At 39.7% G+C, this 22,753-nt stretch overlaps 1 protein-coding gene across 4 annotated transcripts in view; it reads right to left on the bottom strand.

The window, feature by feature from the left end:
- Positions 1-22,753, bottom strand: part of LOC124256630 — a 125,023-nt gene that overhangs the window by 78,073 nt on the left and 24,197 nt on the right. For all 4 annotated transcript variants that reach the window (XM_046690604.1, XM_046690605.1, XM_046690606.1 and 1 more), the window contains exons 2-4: positions 7,941-8,103; positions 1,156-1,379; positions 327-525 (exon numbers count right to left, since the gene is read on the bottom strand). In XM_046690604.1, the coding sequence (XP_046546560.1) occupies positions 327-525; positions 1,156-1,379; positions 7,941-8,001 (484 nt within the window). In that variant the 5' untranslated portion in view covers positions 8,002-8,103. The remainder of the gene's footprint in view (positions 1-326; positions 526-1,155; positions 1,380-7,940; positions 8,104-22,753) is intronic.

The following is a 22,753-nucleotide window of genomic DNA, read 5'->3' as shown; positions in this document are numbered from 1 at the left end:
TGTGCCTTCCAATCTGCACGATACTTTGTTTTAGTACTTTTCTTTTAAGAGGGTGGGAAAATTGCATAATTATGAACACAAGCATATTGTAAATCTTGCAAAATAGTGTCTGGTACTTAGTGAAAATGAGGATTTTTATAAATTCCTTTGGCACACCAAATTTGAACATAAACGTAACTCTTCATTTTACAATATTTTAGAGCTTGAGACTTACTGCAGCTCTTCTTTAGAAATGTCTGAAATTTGCACAAAACATGTTAATCAACTGTCACTCTTTCGTTGTGTTAACTGATAACATATTTCATTGATTGATATTGAAAACTTGCCTGATAACTGAATCTGTGAGATGGCATCGGGGGTGGTGTTAAGTGGTATGTCTATAGTCCTAAACTGGTTGAGAAGGGGGATTATAATGATAGCCGGATTAAGATTACTCCCAAACACAGGCGCTTCGTTGAAAGTCACACACAGGTCAAAGTTGTCATGCTGGGGAGTGCTTAAAATTTGGGTTGCAAAAACTGTAATCTGGAACATAGATAAAACCAACATGATTATTTTCGGCTGAGTAAAATTTGAAGAGGAACACCTTTTTATGGATAGACAACTTCTTTATTGCAAAATAAAAAGGAAAGAAAAAAACAACACCTTCTTTACTGCAATAGATGCTACGATCTAGTGTAATAAAGAAGTTTTTTATCCATAAAAAGCGTTCCTCTTCATCATACCAGCTTCTAAATGCCACTTAAGGACGTTAAGTAAAATTCAATAATTCCACAAGAAATTACAAAGGCTATGAAAAAATATTTAGCAAATTGATATTGAAAAAAAAATGTGTTTCCCCTTCTGATTTGTTCCCCTTATTCACTTTGGAAAGTTAAAATCCATGGTTAATCAACACTGCAAAAGATAAAAAACGAAAGCGAGAATACGTGAATTAATTAATGGATTAATTTCACGACTTACTGACTGACTGGGTTTTGGTTTTACGCCGCTTTTAGCAATATTCCAGCAACATCACGGCGGGGAACACCAGAAATGGGCTTCACACATTGTACCCATGTGGGGATTCCAACCTGGGTCCTCGGCGTGACGAGCCAACGCTTTAACCACTAGGCTACCCAACCGCCCCTAATTTCACGATGTGCAAATACTTACACAATATCTCCTCTGGGTAAAATCAGTCTTGAGGAGCATGAGACAGGCACCGTTAAATTCAAAGATGTTGTAGTTGTTAGTAATGGTGTAGTTGAGGTCGTTGGTGTCGTTGCATGTTGGTATAGTTGAGTTGACACAGTAGACTGGGTCTCCAGACTGTTGCTGTGTACTGGACATGGAGACATTCACTTGAGGTTCGCATTTAGGGCCCTGGCTGTTGACCACTGTGAACGTGAGATGGACACATCACACAAGGTAATCAATGACACGTCGACAATACCAACGTGAAATGCCTCAATACATGTATTATATGTTCGAAGACTAGAGCTGGATATCGATATAGATTATAGAGATCGATAATCGTCAAATAAATATCGATTATCGATAAATATCGGAGGAGTAACTTTCAGTAAAAATGCTCAAAAACTCTCAAAGAAATGAATATATTTCACATCACTAGTGACATGATAATGCATGGATTACTAACACAACAGTATATTGAACATATTAATTTAGGAAGCAGCCCATGAATAAAGACGTTGCTTTATATATATTGTGTGTAAATTTAAAGCTATTTTCTATCACTTAAGTTAATATACTAAAGTCAATTTGATAATCATTAGTAATTTTTCCCATCGTCCATATTTCCAATTGTCGATAATATTAGTCAACCTTATCGAAGAGTACACTCGTGATATATCCATCAACGCTAAATGTTCACCACACCATTAAGCAAAGTCCCCCTTGATAATCACTGATGAAATCTGAGACTTAAGAACGCAGTAAGAAAGGTAGGATACTTTATGGATAACAACTTGTTTATTATATTATGATGCAGCTGTTGCTTGACAAAGATATAAGAATTTATACCGAAACGTCGAATCATAATATAATAAACAATTTGTCCTCCATAAACTATCCTACCTTTTTACTGCGTTTTTGTTAAATGCCAGTCAAACAGATTTTGTTTGAGCAAAAGTTTCTATTTTTCTGTAGTTATTTGATCGAGGGTACACCTTACTAGAGGTGGCACCACTAACTCTTACTGGGGATTGTCTTCTAGAAGCAAGAAGCAAGATGCACAATGGTTAGGCTAACTCTTACTGGGGATTGTCTTCTAGAAGCAAGAAGCAAGATGCACAATGGTTAGGATAAGTGAAACTGGGTGTAGTAATATCTATGCTATACGTGCCTGTTGGAAAGGTTTCGGTGGTAGTTTGTGAAACTAAGGGGCTTGGCCCTGTAGGATCTTTCCCTGAAATAAGACGTTAGTGTTCTAAATAATCTAGCAAGCAAGCAAATTAATAGCGAATGTATGTGTGAATATTGGTTAATGTTGCAAACAAACCTTAAAACTGTTATTTCAATCTGAAGCTAAATGCTTAAACTATTATTTCAGCCTGAAGCTAAATGCTTAAACTATTACTTCAGCCTGAAGCTAAATGCTTAAACTATTACTTCAGCCTGAAGCTAAATGCTTAAACTATTACTTCAGCCTGAAGCTAAATGCTTAAACTATTACTTCAGCCTGAAGCTAAATGCTTGTCTACTCTAGATCACTCGATCAACCACATGCTGCAGGTTTGTTTATTTTTTAGCATTCTGTTAAAGTGCTAAAACGCAAAATAATCTTGGTGATATCATATGTTATGATGCGTGTATGTGAAAATGTATATTGTGACAAGTCAATTATTTAAATGTTATATATATGAGAATCTTGAAAAAGAGTTGCAAGAACAGATTGAAGCGCACATAAAATATAAATATACCCTTCGCCGTAGCATGAACAAGACTGTTTCATCCATAGCGAGGGCGGGCATTCAACATGTGTTTTGATTCATTCATTCATCTCTGATTTTGAATACGTGGACATTTTATTGTCTGCATGAGCCCTGCGTTCTTTTTAGTTAAACGGAGTACCCATCGCAACTAAACATCCCGTTGAAATGACATTTTCTTTCTGATATTGCAACCTTCTTGGCGGCTGGCAGTACCATACCATACCATACCATATCGTACCGTACCGTACCGTACCATACCGTGCCATACCATACCATACCATACCATACCATATCGTACCGTACCGTGCCGTACCATACCACACCATACCTAAAAACGCGTTAGAACAAACAACTCATCTGCATTCTTATACAGAGACATTTTACGATTCCGAACATTCCACAACGAATTCTCAATACAGAGTCCATGGATGATGAGCAGCAGTACAAGTCTGAAGTTACTGAATACACGCACGAGTCGCTGCGCGTTCAGAAACAACGTCCTCTCGTGTGCTGAAAGTATGACTGAGCACGGAGCCATCGATCTTAAACGTTATGTCCTCAAGGGCCCTGCTGTCATCAAGTAGATTTCGACGGAATGTCCTTCTAAACTCGTACCTACCATGAATGCTGTTAATCTCTTTTCACACGCCTTTAGCTGACTATTCCTTTTTTTAAAAAAGGTTTGTGATTCGAGAGTTTGAAGTTGTTAACTGGAAGTGTCATATCTATATGGACATCTTGTCCTTCTTCTCCCGTGTATGTTCCCAGGTTATCGGTGCGGTAGCGTAGCCTAGTGGTTAAAGTGTTCGCGCGTCACGCTGAAGACCCGGGTTTGATTCCCCACATGGGTACAATGATAACATTGCTGGAATATTGTCAAAGGCGACGTAAAACCATACTCACTCACACACCAAAATTACCGGAGAGAGACGGGAATCTAGCCGTGATCGTACAGCCATATAGCTGGAATATTGCTGAGTGCGGCGTAAAGCCATATAGATGGAATATTGCTGAGTGCGGCGTACATCCATATAGCTGGAATATTGCTGAGTGCGGCGTACAGCCATATAGCTGGAATATTGCTGAGTGCGGCGTACATCCATATAGCTGGAATATTGCTGAGTGCGGCGTACAGCCATATAGCTGGAATATTGCTGAGTGCGGCGTACAGCCATATAGCTGGAATATTGCTGAGTGCGGCGTACATCCATATAGCTGGAATATTGCTGAGTGCGGCGTACAGCCATATAGCTGGAATATTGCTGAGTGCGGCGTACAGCCATAAAGCTGGAATATTGCTGAGTGCGGCGTACAGCCATATAGCTGGAATATTGCTGAGTGCGGCGTAAAACAACAACCAACCAATATGTCCTTACTCCATCGCTTCCCAAGATACAGATGCATCACGTCAGTAACTGAATAAGGCGCGTGGATCGGAATGATCAAATCGTCGCAGACATCGCAAGCTAAATTGTGTGAATTACCAGTTAACAATACAGAGGCAAGGGGAGCAAATACAAATCGCATTTCCTCAGGATGGACTTTTCTTCCCCACATGAAAAATGGATTGTTCTGTAACCACGTATGAGAATGTTCAAACTGTTAAATTTAGCGAACTACTTATTCTAAAATGTTTGCATAAAATTTGTAAGAATGAAAATATATCTCCGTCTGTAACCGATATCTGCTCTTTCACTTATGTGGGTAAATTCATCGATACATATCGAAGTTTTGTGTTTTCCTTGTTTGTTTGAAAGTTCAAATTGGTGAATGAGTTTTATTTTGTTGTTTACCTGCTGTGTGTGGTTTACAGTTTAAAGTGTTATGTGATCATGAATTTCATATTATTTGTTTTGTTTACCTGCTTTTGTGTGGTTTACAGGTTATAAACTGTTCTATAAAATTACAGCAATGATTTTCTTTATATAGTTCAAGTAAAGATGCCTCAGACGGTTTCAGATGATTGAAACCTGAATATCATATAAATTAGAAAACCGTACAAAATCAAAAGGGATTCGCGCTCAATTCAAAGGAATTCAAACTTTAAGATATTTCGATGAATTATATTTATATAAATAATACATTCCCAAAATGTGACTTCGCTATGTCTTTATAACATAGTTTCTGAAAACGTATGTGACCATATGTGACCAACAGAACCCCATTTAAGCCCTTCTGTGATAACACGACACTGGCAGGTTAAGCCAGGTTAAAACGGCTTAGATGTACAACAAGAACTATTTGTACAATATTTGACATTTTTCCGTGACTTTGAATACGCCATGCTTGTTCAATATAATACACAGACACACGTCGTCATAGCCTACCCTATTGTAGCTCTGCACCTATATTATTTTCGTATTTCTCAAAGCTCCATACAAAGGTATATGTTTTTTTTCTCTTGCTTCCTAAATTTAGATTAATTTTTAGAAAATAAATAAATCGTTTGTATTTTTTTGACATTTTTAAATGTCGCTAGTTGTCATGGATGCCTTCGCGCGGTTTAACCTTTGATAAACATGGTGATCTCGGTTCGTTTTCGGTAACCTCTCTGAGACACATTAAACTCGATCCTTCTGCGTTATCACGTACATAAATCCGAGTCTGGTTGTCTGGGATATACAATCCATTGACACATGCTGATATAGCTTTTAACCTGTCGTGTTTGGAACCAGCAACATATATTGCTGAAAACTTGAACGATGTTGGCTTTCAGGCGTATGATAAATTTATATACGTGATTATATTCCCCATAACTGTGAACTTGAATACGAAAGGTTGTGCATATTAAGATAAGAACGGTTTTGATAAGCCATCTACAGCAATCTGTTGTTGATGTTGGAGAACGTCGTGAGTGTGTAGTGTTGTTGGAGTCAACCCCGTTCGGTCATTCACTTCAATAATCCTGGCAGTTGAGCAACAAGACATTTCCTCAGATATATATTTAGAACTTTACAATACAGTGTGTAACGTGTCATTTGATTTGGATAAGACAAACCAAAGGTTGACAGTAGGAACATCCGCTCCTCCGAGTATGGGTTCGATTACACACAGAAGGATCCGTGAAGATCAGGGTTATAATTGGTCTTCAGCAACCCGTAGTTGTCGTAGGAGGCGACTAACGGGATCGGGTGGTCAGGTTCGCTGACTTGGTTGATGCGTGTCATCGTATCTCAGTTTCCTAGGTCGATGTTCATGATGTCAATCACTGGATTATTTCTGACCGCCGTCATATAGCTGGAATATTGCTGAGTGAGGCGTTAAACAATAAACAGCCAAACACACCGAGGCTGGGTCCCAGCTGGAAAGTGGTTATCCAGTATTGTTTACATCCATGTTGGGGATCAGAGAAGATCAATAGTGCTTGTAAGAGCCGACCAAACCGGGGATCGGGTGGTCAGGTTTTGTGGCTTGGATGGCTGTAAACCGTCATGTGCTGGTGCCGCGTTTAGATAGGTTCCAGCCACTTTAAAAAAGAGGACTTCAAAAGTGTGGGGTAGTGTGGAGAATCAAACTCCTGCCTCTCTCGAACGCTTGACCCACTGGGCGACTCCACCCCGAAACACGCTGTGACCAACCTGGCGCTAGAATACTCGATAACGCTATATGTACACTTCTTTAACCAACATGGTTGGAGGGGTGGTGGGTTAGCCTAGTGGTTAAAGCGTTTGCTCGCCATGCTGAAGACACGGGTTCGATTCCTCACACAGGTACAATGTGTGAAGCCCATTTCTTGTATACCCCGCCGTGATATTGCTTGAATAGTGCTAAAAGCGGCGAAAAAATAAACTCACTCACTCAATATGGTTGGACTTTGGTTGTCAGGGAATGGCAGATAAACGGACGTAACATGAAGATAAACCAGGTGTTCCTTACTTTTTTGAGTAGCATATAATACCGCTTATTACTTCAACACCAAAGGCAGGGTACCCGTACGTATACACTGTACTATGTATATTGAATATGTTCCCACCCTGGGTATACAATACGTCGGCCTATATCCTCATATCTACACTATACATCCCAATACGTGAATCAACACCCATTATCCTGCAATCTAAGTCATGTTGTGAAATGTGTGCCTGTACCGGGGTCTGGTCGAGTCACGGCTATCTCCCCATCAGCACCCATCATCAGGTGAACTTACCACCCTACACCGAACTATAGCAAGGTCTCGTTACAATCTGACTCACGGAACAGGGGTATGGTGTCTGGATTTGTGAATTCCAAAGCGATATATCAAAGTGCTTGAAGGTTATAGGGAAAATACAAGTTTTTATAAACACAATTTATCAAAATCATAAAACAGCCCTGGTAATAAACCACAGACAGAAGAAACGAGATACTTTACTTATTATATACATATGCGTATTTATGTCAATACAATTCTGTCGAAATAGCTTTAAAGGGCCATTAACACTAGTGATAGAAGCATGTAGTTCGTCTTTCATACCTTTCTAGGAAGATGTAGTGAATGAGTTATGTCTTACGTCGCTTTTAGCAATGTTCCAGGAATATCACGGCGGGGGCTACCGGAAATGGGCTTCAGGCATAGTACCAATGTGGGGAATCGAACCCGGATCTTCGGCGTGACGAGCGAACGCTTTAACCGCTAGGCTGTCCCGCCACCCCCTATGAAGATATAATGTACTTGTCTATTCTATGTCTTGGGAAAAAACTGTTTTCATTCTCTAGAGAGCATGTGTTTCTATATAGAACATGTTTTACCTTGTTGTCTGAGGGGACGCAACTCATTGTGTAGAGGTGCGTCCTTTTGATTCTATGATCCGCTGGTCTCGGATTCGAACCCCACACAATGGTCTTTGGTATATCCGCATTGTAAGCTTCACCAGAGCTGTAAATGTCCACGACTTGTGACCGTCTGCCATTTCCTTCACAGCCATATTATAACAGAATAATGTTCCATAGCGCGGAACCAGAAGTATCAACCACTGTATTTATATACCACAACTGTATATATATCCAACAACTGTATTTACTTACCATCCACACAGTAGCCCATGAGTACAGCCAGGACGACATATCGCATCACACATCCCCCCATCCTTGCAGGAGGCGTATCCCTTCTACGTTTTGAATTTAGCGCCGAAGTAACTTGTGTGAGTCATGTCTGCGTGGCCTGCGGCAGGCGGATGCCCATGACAGTCTGTCAAAGAAACAAAACAATATACAGATAATGGCCAAATCCCCCAAAGGGGATAATGGTTACCAGATTCAAGTTAAAAAATCACTAAAACATATGATAGTTCCACTTTACACACGCCTATATTAGACCCTGTGTGGAAGATTAGGTTACTTAAGTTACCTTGAACGGACACAAAGTGAAATTTACCAAGGGTGAGAAATCACTCCCCTCTCAGGACCAATATATAATTATATAAATACAACTAAATTCAACATTTATAAAGCAAACTTTCTAAACGACCACCACATTTCCAATATATCAAAAGGGATATAACCAATGCATATCATATAGACAGATATACCTCATCCTTAACTTGTGATTACACCAAATTCACGAAATACTGGTCAATATGCCATTGTCTATTTACCTGAACAATACATCTCCTGTAAAAGCCATAACCGTCAGCTACTGAATTGTCATACCCATTTTGATTAGATATTCTCTTTTTTTTATGTGTATTGAACTATGAACTATCCATTTGCTGTAAAACATATACCGGTGAAAAGAAATAAAATTATAAAAATATATGTTTATATATATAACCTTCCATATGTAACCTATTCCTTTCAGAATGAAATCGCTATTTATTTATTTATTTATTTATTTATTTATTTATTTATTTATTTATTTATTTATTTATTTTCAAATAAAAAGCATATGTACATGTCATGTGTTCATATTCATACACAATTAAATATAAGATGGTTCCTTGTGGGGAGGGGCGGTGGGGTAGCCTATAGTGGTTAAAGCGTTTGCTCGTCACGCCAAAGACTCGGGTTCGATTCCCCACATGGGTACAATGTGTCAAGCCCATTTCTGGTGTCCCCCGCCGTGATATTGCTGGAATATTGTTAAAAGCGGCGTAAAACCATACTCACTCACTCACCTTCTGGGGAAATGTCTTGTGGTTTTGCGGGTAATATTGGCCTGAGGGGGACTGCCCGTGTTCGAAAAGAGTCCATGTAGGAAAATGACCAGGTGGTCTTTGGACTTGGCACATGACTCTTTGTACGCACAGCACACTCTGCGGGCCTTCCCGTTGGCCAATGAAACATGTTGCCGTTATAAACAGTTTGGCAATATGGTCTCGTTAGCGTATTCAGGGAAACATCACTGGGACAGACCCCGTTAATCACGAATCCCCGCTTTCAAGAAACGACGTAAAAACATTGATTTGTTAATCCCGATTACAGATAATCTGACAATCCTGTCGACTTCACTTGACATTAACACAATACCGGTTACAAAGGTTCTGGGGGCGGTGGTAGCCTAGTGGTTAAAGCGTTCGCTCGTCACGTCGAAAACCCGGGTTCGATTCCCCACATGGGTACAATGTGTGAAGCCCATATCTAGTGTCACCCGCCGTGATATTGCGGGAATATTGCTATTTAAAGCGGCGTAAAACTAAACTCACTCACGCGATACAAAGATTCTGCAGTATATGTAGATATATGCATGACTGTTTAGCAAAAGTGAAGGAGCCTACTGGTCTGAGACGGTATCATGCTGAGTTGCTTCCCTTGACTATACCAGGATCGTAAGTTCTACAGTCTTACTTTCTCCGACTGTCTGTCTGCACCAAAATGCTCCATCAGATGAGTGACTGATGTTACTGTAATTATCAAATCTGGACAAAGCAAAAAACCAGTGACTAACCAAAACAAAGGAGCAACGATTCTACAGCAATGAATCAAATTCCCCACAAGACACAGTTAACTAAAATACTCTATAAATGGCTTTGAATCCAACTCACTCACTCGCTCATCAATGGGTCACTCAGACAATAACCGATACATTATAACTTGCGTATCTGTGTCAGTCAGAATCCAAGACAATCGGTGCCAACGCACGTGTGAATACTCTAGACAACACTCTGTCTCTGTAACTTCTGAATACCCCTGTGTTTAAGTCTGCAGAACGATGTGTGTTTATTCTGCAGCTAAAAGAGTGCAGCACAGGCCGAGGAAGTTTAGGGAAAGACTTCTGTATTCCTATGTATTCAAATATTGTTTAATGTGCTGATAGTGTTTATGTTAAGCGTTTACTTTCAATGATGTCATGGGCAATGCGCACCTTCTCGCCGTAAACAGAGAAACGATGGAAGGATAACGGTAAAGTAAACGGGCATGAAAGCCGGTCATTCTTCCCGATCTGTGCGGGCGGTCAGCGTAATCACAATTATCTCATAACGTATACAAACATCAACTTTGCAATTAAATACGTAATAAGAAGAAAATACTGTCAGATATATCAAAACATATTTACATGGCAATGGTCATGCAATTATTGATAGGTTCTTATCATGAAACCGTTCTGAGTCTGAAATGTTGTAAACTATGATGAACATCAAACAGACAGGCTCACACAGACACAGCGCTAAACACATGCGAAAAGCATTAGAGTGGCGTAACGCTACATTAACATTTCTCAGATATATAACAGACAGTGATGGAGTTTGGAAACGTTTGAAACCCATGGAAAACAGGCCATGGTCGAGGCGATTCTGCTCCAACAAACAGCGGAACCGGACTCGACTAAGGGCCTTAACTCTGTAGAGAGAATTACCACATCATAGACGAGTTCAGAGAGCTATCTCGGGTAGGACGAGCTACAGATACTGACAACGGGATAACACGGCCGAGGCAGTCTATCTCACTGTCCCCGATTTTCCCTTCTACCCAGACCCAACTGTAATGCCAGGGCCCTTAATGAAGCAAGGCTCTGAAACCCCCATCCTACAGATGTTCCTAGAATTCAATAATTTTTTAAACTAAGTTTGAACTTAGTCTACGCGGTAGTCTACCCCAGTCGGAAAACCATTTAACTTAACATAGAATCCGAGGAATAAGTTCTGTGAGAATATAGGAGACTGAAATGGGTTTAAGGTTGCCTTGAATAGTATTTCAATATGTTGGGCTATTCAAACTGTATAAGAACAAAGAGCAAACTGATATTAATTTACACGGAGTCCGTGGTTTCTATAAAAGTTGAACCTATATCAGTGCCTCAGCCACATCGGCGGAAACAGAAAAGGAAAAGCGATGGCGCCAGAAAGGATACTAGTTTTCGATTTGCAAATTTGATTTAAAATTCACTTTCTGTGGCATTAAGATAAGTATTTGAAGGTGCAATGAAATATGGTTTGACGTCGCGGTTGGGCTCGTGTCACTTGTAAAGTGAGGTTGGGCACAATGTGTGAAGCCCATTTCTGGTGTCCCTCGCCGTGATGTTGCTGGAATATTGCTGAAAGCGGCGTAAAACCATACTCAGTCAGTCAGTGTAAAGCGAGGTACATTGCAATATTAACGGGAACTCCCTTCAATTAGACTTGAATTTTGACAAATTGTTTTTGGAAAATCAGTAAACTGGTTCTTCCTAGGGCTTGACGTGATGTCAAACTATGTAGGAAATAAGGTCTGTTGTCAGTAAAATGTCAGTTTTCTCAGTGTTAGGTGAAATGAGGTGAGGTAAGATCGAGCTCAAGATGTGTTCCAGGATGTAGCCTGAATGCATGGTGCTGGTCCCAGGCCCGACTACTGCGGATGTAATAGCCGATTATGCGTTACCGCAATGCACTTAGACACCCAACTGGTACACTGGTCCCAGGCCCAACTACTGCTGGTGTAATAGTGTCACCGCATTGTCACAATAGACACCCAACAGAGTACACACTGCTGGGTAATAGTGTTATGCGTTACCGCATTGTCACAATAGACACCCAACAGAGTACACTGATTCCGAGCGTCCAGTCCGTGTTCTACCCCGTTATGCAGTCACCAGGCAGGGTGACAACAAATACCACCGTGTAACGTCTTCTGATATGACGAAGTCGGGGAGCGAAGTAGTCGGTCATACAGACCCTGAACAAATATATCCATGCAAGTCTAGCAATTATGACAAGTCTAGATTACCTCAGTTTCAGGCTGAAGAGGGGTGGGTGGGGTGGGGTGTGTGTGTGTGTGTGTGTGTGTGTGTGTGTTAGTCTAATGGTTAAAGCGTCCGATCGTCACGCTGAAAACCCGGGTTCGATTCCCCACATGAGTACAATGTGTGAAGCCCATTTCTGGTGTCCCTTGCCGTCATATTGCTGGAATATTGTTAAAGCGGCGTAAAACCATACTCACTCACTCCGGCTGAAGAAAGTCTATGGGCTCCTGTTCATTATTTTAAAAAAATGTAGTTATGAACCGTTTTTTCTGTAAAATATTTTCCTTTCAGAGACTATATGTTAGTCTAAGAGCGAACCACTAGCCGTATTTATATTCCGAGGGTAGGAACTTGGTGGTTTGTGGCATATACAATGTAGGCATTTAGGTTTTAGTACAATATAGTTTTACCTAATCGTAGATGGGTATGGTATAAAATCTAGAGAGAATATTAGCACCCTTTTGCGATGGCTCTGTCCATAGCAGTCATATAGGAGTGAAATATGGGACAAATGATTAAAAACTAGCGGATGTTTGTGTGATCATTGGCGTCAGTTGAGACACACATGCACTTTAGAATACACTGACCTATGTTCTTAAATGCGGGGGGACCCACTGAAGAGAGACACGTGCATCATGAATTCCCAAACATGCATTTATGCATTCGACAACATGCTATTTTAATGCCATCACGATCCACATGATGTAAATCAAAGAAGGTTAAAGTAAAATAGAGTTTTCAACAGAGCCATTCGAACTCAACAATATCAGGCAGGCGGTTAAAATGTTTATGTTTTTTTGTTAAAGAATTGAATTGGGTCTTTTTGTCACGAAAAAGAAATCATCTCCTTTGAGTAGAAAATGATATCTACGTGATTAACGCTTGTGTGGCGGTAATGGACAACTTAGTGCGTCCGCGCATGTGTTCGGCGCCACCTGCTGGACAAGTTTTTGCTCACAAATGGGTGTATCCCTGTTTAATTAGTCGAATAAAATAATCTTTTTTTCCCACGTGGGTTCTTTGTGAGAGAAGCAGCACTTGTGCGAATAACGTATATAACTCGTTAATGTACACAATATGTAGGAAAAGGGAAGTGGTGTCCTATTCATATCCCAGTCCAACTTGACATCCGTACAAGGACATGAAAGCTTCTATTGTTATGTCATGCTGACCTCGCCTATTTCTAAAGGAATGGACAAATCATGCAGTTGTCCTCAAGGGTAAACATTTCATGTCGGCACAGGTTTGACACGTCTTGGCCACATGTTGCAAATAAAATAACTTAAATGTCAAGGATCCACCCCAAAATCCACGAGCACGTTTTGAACATTACAAAAACGGGATTTTCCCTGTTTTGAAACTAAAGAAAATGCGCAATCAGAAATTTTCTGCTGAAATTGACACTGTGCTTTCAAGGTTGAGAAACTCCGATGCAACAGTATGGGCGATGAAGACGCGCGCACTTGTTTGTGTTTGAACATTTCACGCATGTGTTGAACTGAGCGTATTAAGTTCCACTAGTAGCAATACTCAATACTTAAGAGCAATACTATCCTGTTTGAAAACAAAACATCTTCCCTTTATTTATCCCCGCCCACACACCACCCTCCTTCCTACTCTGATATATGATATATGTTGACAGGTAAGCAGCTGCCTGGGATACGGCTTTTTCAATTTTCAGTATTTATTCAGTTGTGTTTGATCGATATTCATGAACATTGCGAAACTCGCGAACACTGAACCTTGATCTGTCTCATTGTGAACACTTTGGATGCCGACATACTCTACCTACGTGGATATAGTGTGAGTGAGTTGGTGAGTGAGTGTAGTTTTACGCCGCATGTAGATATATCCCAGCAACATCACGGCAGAGGACACCAGAAATGGGCTTCACACATTGTAGCATGTGGGGAATCGAACCCGGGTCTTGGGTGTGACATACAAGCGCCTGGTCCACTGAGCATCCCCACTGCCCTACGTGGCTGTAGCATGTACCGTACAGAGGACAGCATGGGGTTGCAACTAATGTTTTAATTGGGGTCATTTCGGAAATACCCAGATGGATCCCTTGAAAAGTGACACAGACAATACCATAACGATCTAAACATGTGTGTGGATATTATAACATTACATTTTAACCGCCTGGATATAATAACAATATCCACATGCTTATCAGTTTATGTTCACATGTGTGTAGATATAGATCTTCATTAGGCGCCATTGGTGTATTCCCGGGGAGGAGGGATCTTCTGTATGGAATGTTTGTTTTAACAGCTGACGAATGATGATTGGTTGTTATCAGCATATGACCTAGCTGATAATGGGTCAACGTGTTTGAGTGGGTCGATGATCATGCTATCAACCACTGGTTTAACTCATACATGTTGCAGGTGCCTCGATGTAGCGTCGCCATCGCTGTGTAGGGTGTAAAACAACATTCATTTACTGGCCATATACGATGGTATGGTTTCACTGGTGTACAGCACATTGTGTTATTTACAAAGATGCATGCCATGCTACGTCGAATTCCAATGTGTTAGTTCAGTTCGCTGGTCAAACTCATAGAAGGCGTCTCTCCTCTATCGAGGCAATGTTATTATTCAAGTGGACATGGAGTCATTTACAATGGCACCCAACCTCCTTGTTTCGTCACCCGTGAAGATCCGGGTTAGAATTGGTCTTCAGCAACCCATTCTTGTCGTAAAAGACGACTAACGGGATCGGATGGTTAGACATATGAGTGAGTGAGGTTAGTTTTACGCCGCACTCAGCAATATTCCAGCTATATGGCGGCGGTCTGTAAATATTCGAGTCTGGACCAGACAATCCAGAGATCAACAACATCGATTTACGCAATTGGGATAAAATGACACATGTCAACCTAGTCAGCGAGCCTGACCACCTGATCCCGTTAGTCGTCCCTTGCGACAAGCATGGCTTACTGAAGATCAATTCTAACCCGGATCTTCACGGGTCTCGAGATTTATGAAGCATCTAGATGAGGTCATGGCTGCAGCACAAACAATATTTTTTTCGAATCTGAATTCCGATCTTCTACGCAGTGATTTCAAAATTAGTCCATATGTGTGTTCCCCCTTAATGTACAGTTGTTGTGAAATATGGATTATGATAATATATTTACGAGTGTAAGGTACACACAGATGTATGCGTGGGATCTATATGCATCCCCCACGTGGTTCCACCTACATCTGCCACCGTTGTTAAACAGGGAGGCTCCTAATGCCGAGGAGAGAAAAATCATCACTTTGTACTAAAATGAAAAAGAAAGTGAAATTTAATATTTCAAGCGTCTTCATTGTCACTTGCATGGAGAAGGAGCGAAGTTGTTCTTTCGAAAATCCACTCTATTTACACACCGCAACCACGGATGTCATTTATTTCCTTCCCATTTTTATCACTTCTTGTACACATGGCACCAACATGGCAGCGCCATGGCAACAGTAGAGCAATGTTTACCGCCTTCACAAAACATTACATTCTCCCACGATCTAGAAAAAGTGTCAATATTGTCAGCATTTATCAATTTAAAATCAAATGGACTGAATTTCAAGTAGGGGATAAAACAAGGTTATGTTTTTTGTCTCTCACATTTGTCAATTGTTCAATTCCTTACACTAAACGTGCCCAAACTAGAGCAAGTAATTTATCACTATACCACCGTTATCTAGTTAGGTACGTTTTTCACAAACAGGGGGCGAAATCAACTCGTTAGCTACTATAAGGTGAGGTTATTGGCGCCTTGTTTTTTCTCCCAGAAAATCAGGAGTCGCACCGCTGACAGTCTGACCGTGATAAGGTCTGTAAGTGCCCCGATATCACTATTTCCTTCAGCATCAGCACCGTATCAAATACACTGCTGGAAATGGTTTTAAGTCAAGTGTGGAATACGGTGTTTTGTTTTCATTCAATGCCTAACTCGATGCCATCTAATGGATTTTTTAAACTTTTTATCGTACATAATTACATTGGCCTTGAAACTGTTGAAATTTGATTGTCTATAATGGGAATTTGACACAGAATGTCAAATGACTTTAACTGAATAAACTTTTGTTTAGATAGCAGTCAGTGATATCTGTGAGGGTTTATCTACTTCGTGACACTATCGACGTCATCAGCAGGACACGATCGTTCGTGGGTGAAGGAACATTGGGAAGTAATGATGTTGTGATGCAATACAACGTGTGAACTGGAACACTGATAGACCATAGTGCTCCTGACGTTCTTCCTTACGTCGAACTCTGCTATCACATGGCTGTATACATTGACACTCACGTCTCATTTACAATAACAAATCAAGCGAACTCTCTTTAATTTAAAGTCTTTGTAAGTATCGGCTAAGACATCGTGATATCAGTAGTTTGGGACGTGCAGAACATGTTACATAGGCCAGTTCGAGCTAACGAGGGTGACGAATCAACTAGTTCGGGTTGGAACAAAATACACGTATATTAACATTTTCAATCAGTGTATCGCATACTAGGTTGATATTAAAGAAAAAATAAAACCACATGGCTCTATGCTTGAGATTTCAAGTATAAATAATCAAAAATACGTTACGCAAAATAACCGAACAGACATCTACAAATGAATACAAAACAAATGTCAAACTTTGCATATTTCATAACAATGTCAATACACGAAACACAGAGAACAAGTTACAGTTGGCTTGGAATATCTCATACTTGCTGTAATATTTATATGATTCTGTGTCCGCCATTTTGAACATTTTCTGTCTTAACTTTGAAACATTAATCACATATTTTGACATGGATGTTTTAAGCACTCTCAAGTTAAGTCTTCTTATAAAGCCTAATATCTATTTGTATGAGAATATTGCCATTGATTGTTTCTCTATATCCGAGAAGTATTGCTTATAAGCTTATAAAATACTCATTTGTTAATCCTTGTAACTGATATTTTGTCACTGGATACAACCATGTTTGGTTGACATTCTTGTAACCTGATTTTGCTGGAATAAAAAAGAAATATATATAAAAATGATAATATTTTATAAGATACCGGCAAAAATATGCTGGACTTCCAAAACCACCATGGATACATTCTCAACGCAGTTGTGTCAAAATGTCAGAGGTACCATACCTTAGATCATTAGCACCAAATGTCCATTTTAGTAACCCCGAGGTTTAACAGATGCGAGGACCCACTATATAACCACGTAAAAGAAAACTGTCGATGAATATGACGACGAAAAATTATTATCTATTGTTGATAAGTAGTCAGCGCTAACAAAGATTTCGAAGCTGGCGTCTACAAAACAAACGGATTAAAAATGTCCTCCCGGTGCCTGAGTGAACGCGTAATCTATTATGTGTTTATATGACCTGCCACATCCACGCCATCAATATGTTTCCCCCGCTGAAATGCCAAACCTTAACTACATGTTTACAAACACAATATAGACATGTATAGTTTCTCCCAACAAGAAACAATCCCAAACTATCTAGATCCGACTGGCTGTGTGTTTTGTATGATTCAACCTAGCAACATGCGGTTCAAGAAGAATACTTTGTCAAGACTCGCCCAATAACAGTTTACATTTTCATTTACACCCAGCTTCCTTTTTGTCATATTCAAGCATTTTGCTCCTAACAATATGTACTTAATTTATTCCTTGAAGAAATATCCCATGGAAATCTGTTATCCCAATGACAGGTCGGTCAGGACGTTAGTAAACCGATGTCATAACCGCGATGATTGAACCCATGTAGTTCCTAACTAGCGAACAAAGTAACCCAATGCTTAGGCTTACCCATCACAAATTACAGTCAGTGCATGGTCACGGCGGTGTATGGTCCTGTGCATAGAGCTCAGATCACAAATCAGTTGAAGTTAAGCAACGTTGGGCGCGGAGAGTCCTTCGATGAGAGTTTCTAGGACTTCAGTCCTGTCCCACAGCGAAGCACATGTGATACATGTGGTCTCACATTAGGCAAATGAGTTTGTTCAAATTGCCTCTGTTCACACAGCAGAAAATGGGTACCCGGTGGGATAAGTCATGTGACTATAACATTCTAGCGCCTCATCTGCAGTTTGGGTTATCCGGGGTAATAATGAACAGTGATGTGGATGGAGCGCTATAAAAGTACTTTTATTATTATTAGTTATGTAAGATAATTGAATGTACCAACTTTAATGTTTTTCATGTTTAATATTTGGTCAGAGGAAAGTATGAGTTTATATACACATCCTTGATAAACTTATTTCAAATTCTTAGACTGGTTCGTTAGCATAATATACTAAAAAAATGAACACACTCTTGATTGTATACATTTTTTAGAGGATCCTCATCACAGCGGTTCGAATCACTGTTTGGACAATAATTTAAAAAAAATAAAAATCGAGATTTTTGCAACCGTATATTGTTTTTATATATACCAAGTGTATTTTATGTAATGAGTGTAGCGGGAGAATTTTCTAAAAAATCCATTTCTTCATCGATTTCGTTCAAATTTGAAGTATAAGTTACTCATAACATAAAAAACAATATACGGTTGCAAAATTCTAGATTTTTATTTCTTAAAATTATTGTCCAAACAGTGATTCGAACCCCTGTGATCCTTGATGGGATTCTCCTTGATATCTAAACACTCTTAACAGAATATACTCTAGACAGGACAAGTTATTTTATAGCATACTCTGTTTATAGGAGACAGCTTTGATAGCTCACACCTTTGATCAAGTGGACTCTTTTTAACATACTCTTTGCGATAAGATACAATATTGATAGAATAGACTTTCTAAATTACACTCTTGACAGGACACTGTAAATACGATACCCCTTTCATCGGATACTCGTTTGATGGGATAAGCTGTTGATACGATACACTTTATAGGATACGATCTCAATGATGCACCGTGTAGCATATCAACGTTCAAACATTTATTTTCTATTCATGCGACTATTCATACTATGTGGCATTGTGATATTTGTGTTTTTTTATCATACTCATGTTCAGAGACAAACGTCTAAACCTTGTACCTGTTAGACCACCCTCCCCACACGCTGACCCCCCGTGATATAACTGGAGTGCTGTTCAAAGCGGCGTAAAGCACTACTCACTCATCCTCCCAGCGACGTCCACGTATGTCAGACATCCACACAGACACCCTTTGTAGGTTTAAAGAATCCGCTGAATCACATTTCTGTGAAATACACAATGATTTAAACCAATGACGATAAGATTGCGTGGAGAAAGAAAGGCCTGAGTGTTACTGTGAGAATCTAAGATTAAAAGCCGCGTCCTTAATTTAAAGAGTTTAAAGTTCGCACAGATCTCGGGGAAACAATTAAACTCCACTTGAAATAGGATAGGAAATTCAGCCTCATTGCAAGACTAACGGTTAGTCTCTGAATATATATAATTTTGATTTTAACAAATAAACCCATTTAGATTGAAAAGGAGCCCCCGGGAGACCAAACCTGGGGAAATCTAGACTTGCTTCATTTAGGGCTTTAGCATTGATTACACAATGACATTTAGATAGTGGTCAAATGAAACATGTTATATTTGGGATTACACTTTCATAGTAAAGTACAGATTCTAGTACTTTGGGGCTGAGTCCCATCCGGGATGCTTTAGCATTGCAGGGAGGGCAAGGCTGTAGGGCAAATAATATGGTTCAGGGGCTGTGAGACACCCCACCTCATTGACTACAAAATTGAATTTAAAGTCGAAGGAAAACAATTTTGTAAACAAAAATCTATTATTACATTTAGCATATTCACTGTACGGAAGTTTAGCCCCGGGTGATATAATATGCTTAAATACTTAAATATACGCCTTTACATTTCTCAAACCCCACACTTTTGCATGTCTTCATCAGATAAGAAAACATTTGCGACCCAAAATGCTTCCAGGGCAAATTTAATTTTCTCATGCAGATAAGCGGGTTTTTAACAGCTAAGCTACAGAATGATATATGTCATACGTAAACATGGAACTGTTGACAGCTGGTCAATTTCTGCTGATGAGACTGACAATGGTTTATGTATTTTCATCATTTATACCATGACGTCATTGCACGTGCGTTAATAGATATACCAGTCTGTGAAAACTCGGATCTGGGAACCAGGAATATTATAAACCGTACGTTGTAAAAGCAAATATAATGTATCTTAAAAGTTACACATACATAAATTCCCCTGGCTCGTCGAAGGCGATATTGCATAGGATATATTCAGCCTCCTCCACAAATAATCTTTCACCTCGATATGTTTGTTTACAGAAAGATTATCTAACCAAACAGGGCGGAACATCATTTTTTCCCTCACTCCTCTGCATGTTGGGTATGTGCTGCAGCCATTACACCAACAAAGTTGTTATGTGTGAAAACAGCTAAAAAACAACAATGGTCTTTTGTTTACATGTATTACACATGTCTGGATGGAACCGGATATTGATTTCAAACTTGATCGTGTTAAATATATCCAATTGTGCATGTATATTGATACCATTTTGTTTGTTTTTTCCTTTTTATCAGCCAAATTCTTTCCAGGCTGTAGGTGACCAGATGGATCATAGTGAGTCATGTATGTAGGAACAGTGCTAAAGATGCGTGTCGTCTTGACAAATGGCAGTCTAGCTTGTGTCTGTTATTTTTGTTGGCTCAGCGTTAATGCTGTTTTCCGAAGGCTTTACGGAAGAGATTGTCTTTAGAAGCTCTCTGCAGAGGACTGTCTATTAGCACCAGGATTTCATTGTCGTTGGTTCCATTGGTTGGTTGGTTGGTTGGTTGATGTTTAAAGCCGCACTCAGCAATATTCCAACTATATGGCGGCGGTCTGTAAATAATCGAGTCTGGATCAGACAATCCAGTGATCAACAGCATGAGCATCAATCTACGCAATTGGGACACGATGACATGTGTCAACCAAGTCAGCGAGCCTGACCACCTGATCCCGTTAGTCGCCTCTTACGACAAGCATGGGTTGGTGAAGACCAATTCTAACCCGGATCTTCACGGGTCTAAAATCCCGAAGTAACACCACAGTATTGAGATAGGTTATTTAAAAGAATAACTTGGAAAACTGTCCATACAAATGGACAAAATGAAAAAAACAACAACATTGGTTCTCCCTAACTTGTGAATTTCAAACACGAAGACAACAACACAGCCCGAACCACCCAGGAAAACTTACAGGCGTGAGTAACCTGACCCTGGTCACGCCTTATTCCAAATGACCAGTATGGCCGGTACAAGATTAAACCATTCACCGGACAGCCCTGTTTACAACAGCACTAAGTCTGACGTGCTCCCCAGGGGCTCCGATAGGGATCACCCGGGCCCTGTACCCACCTTAAACATGCCTCACACACAATACACTTAATGTCGGTCACCTTTTATCTTGTCTATTTGAGCAATGTGAGGCTGGGTAGGGATCAACAGAAACGGGTATCTGTAGACGGGTAGGAATGCGGTATTGAAAGAGGGATAAAACATATCTGAATCAGATAAAAACATTCTGCGTTCACAGGTTACCAGAATGCAGAATGCAAATTGAAACATTTACAAAATTTGTGTATATGGGATATAGTACTTTGTTCAATAGTCTAAAATATAAAATCAATATGTTTCCTTCCTCCAAACCCTATCTTTAATGCTATAGTTCCAAGTGAAACAAGCTTACATTTTCCTCAGGTTCTCAGTCTCCGAGGGTCTTTCAATGCAATCAAAGTTGTTTGTTTATCATACAATAACGCATTTTCAACGTCTAAGCCTTAATTTAACCTACTACAAGCATTTGACTTGAAGAAAGATCCGATGATTACCTTCGAATTGAGTTCAAAGTTGAGTAGACTAACAACTAGTCTCTGAAATGAACATATTTTACTGAAAAAAGTTCATAGTAAAAAAAATAAAATATAATGAAAAGGAGCCCTGAGACTTTCTTCATTTTCTGAAGCTGAGGAAATCTAGACTTGCCACATTTTCTAGACTTGCGTGGGCTTTCTTGGATATATTTGCTTCAGGGTCTGTACGAGAGACTAACAGTTGAGTTGTGTACAGTTTTGTTACATAAGACGGTTCTAAGGACAAACCACGAGCAGAAAAAGCAAGTTGTTGACGTTTAGCCTGTGAAATCCATAGTATCGATCACAAGTCGACAGACGATAAGTATCAAAACATGGATTCGAACCCAGAACAACAGAAAGTAGCGAGGTCGGGTGATTCTACTGTCACCATCGACCACTCTCACTTCTGCCACTTGGGCCACCACAAATGTAGAACTGCTTAAAACAATATGTTCTTCAGATCACGATTTCTTAACAGTTTGTCTTGCATAAGATACAAACGCCCATTTAAACGCAATTATCATTCTTCAAATATGACATCTGGAAATAACGCGATATTTTTTTGCTTTGTTGCTTTTTTGTACTTTTCTGCAAAATGAAAATATTATATTATTGCTCATATGCTATAAAACCGAATTTACATTTTTCAAACGTGCACATAAACGTTATGATAAATATTTTAAGAGTATGTTTATGCTTTCATACACTGATGATGCAAACTGTTTAAAAAGTGGCAAAATATCTTGATGAAAACAAACACACAAAGTCATTCAGTGAACTCACTCCATTCGGAAGCAATAATATACGCAACGGAACAAGGCACGAAATATTGCAGTTGAGTCGACACC

The sequence above is a fragment of the Haliotis rubra genome, unplaced genomic scaffold, assembly GCF_003918875.1.
Source record: "Haliotis rubra isolate DU_JTF1 unplaced genomic scaffold, ASM391887v1 Scf632, whole genome shotgun sequence".
NCBI lineage: Eukaryota > Metazoa > Mollusca > Gastropoda > Lepetellida > Haliotidae > Haliotis > Haliotis rubra.
This window is presented reverse-complemented; position numbering and strand designations above follow the sequence as displayed.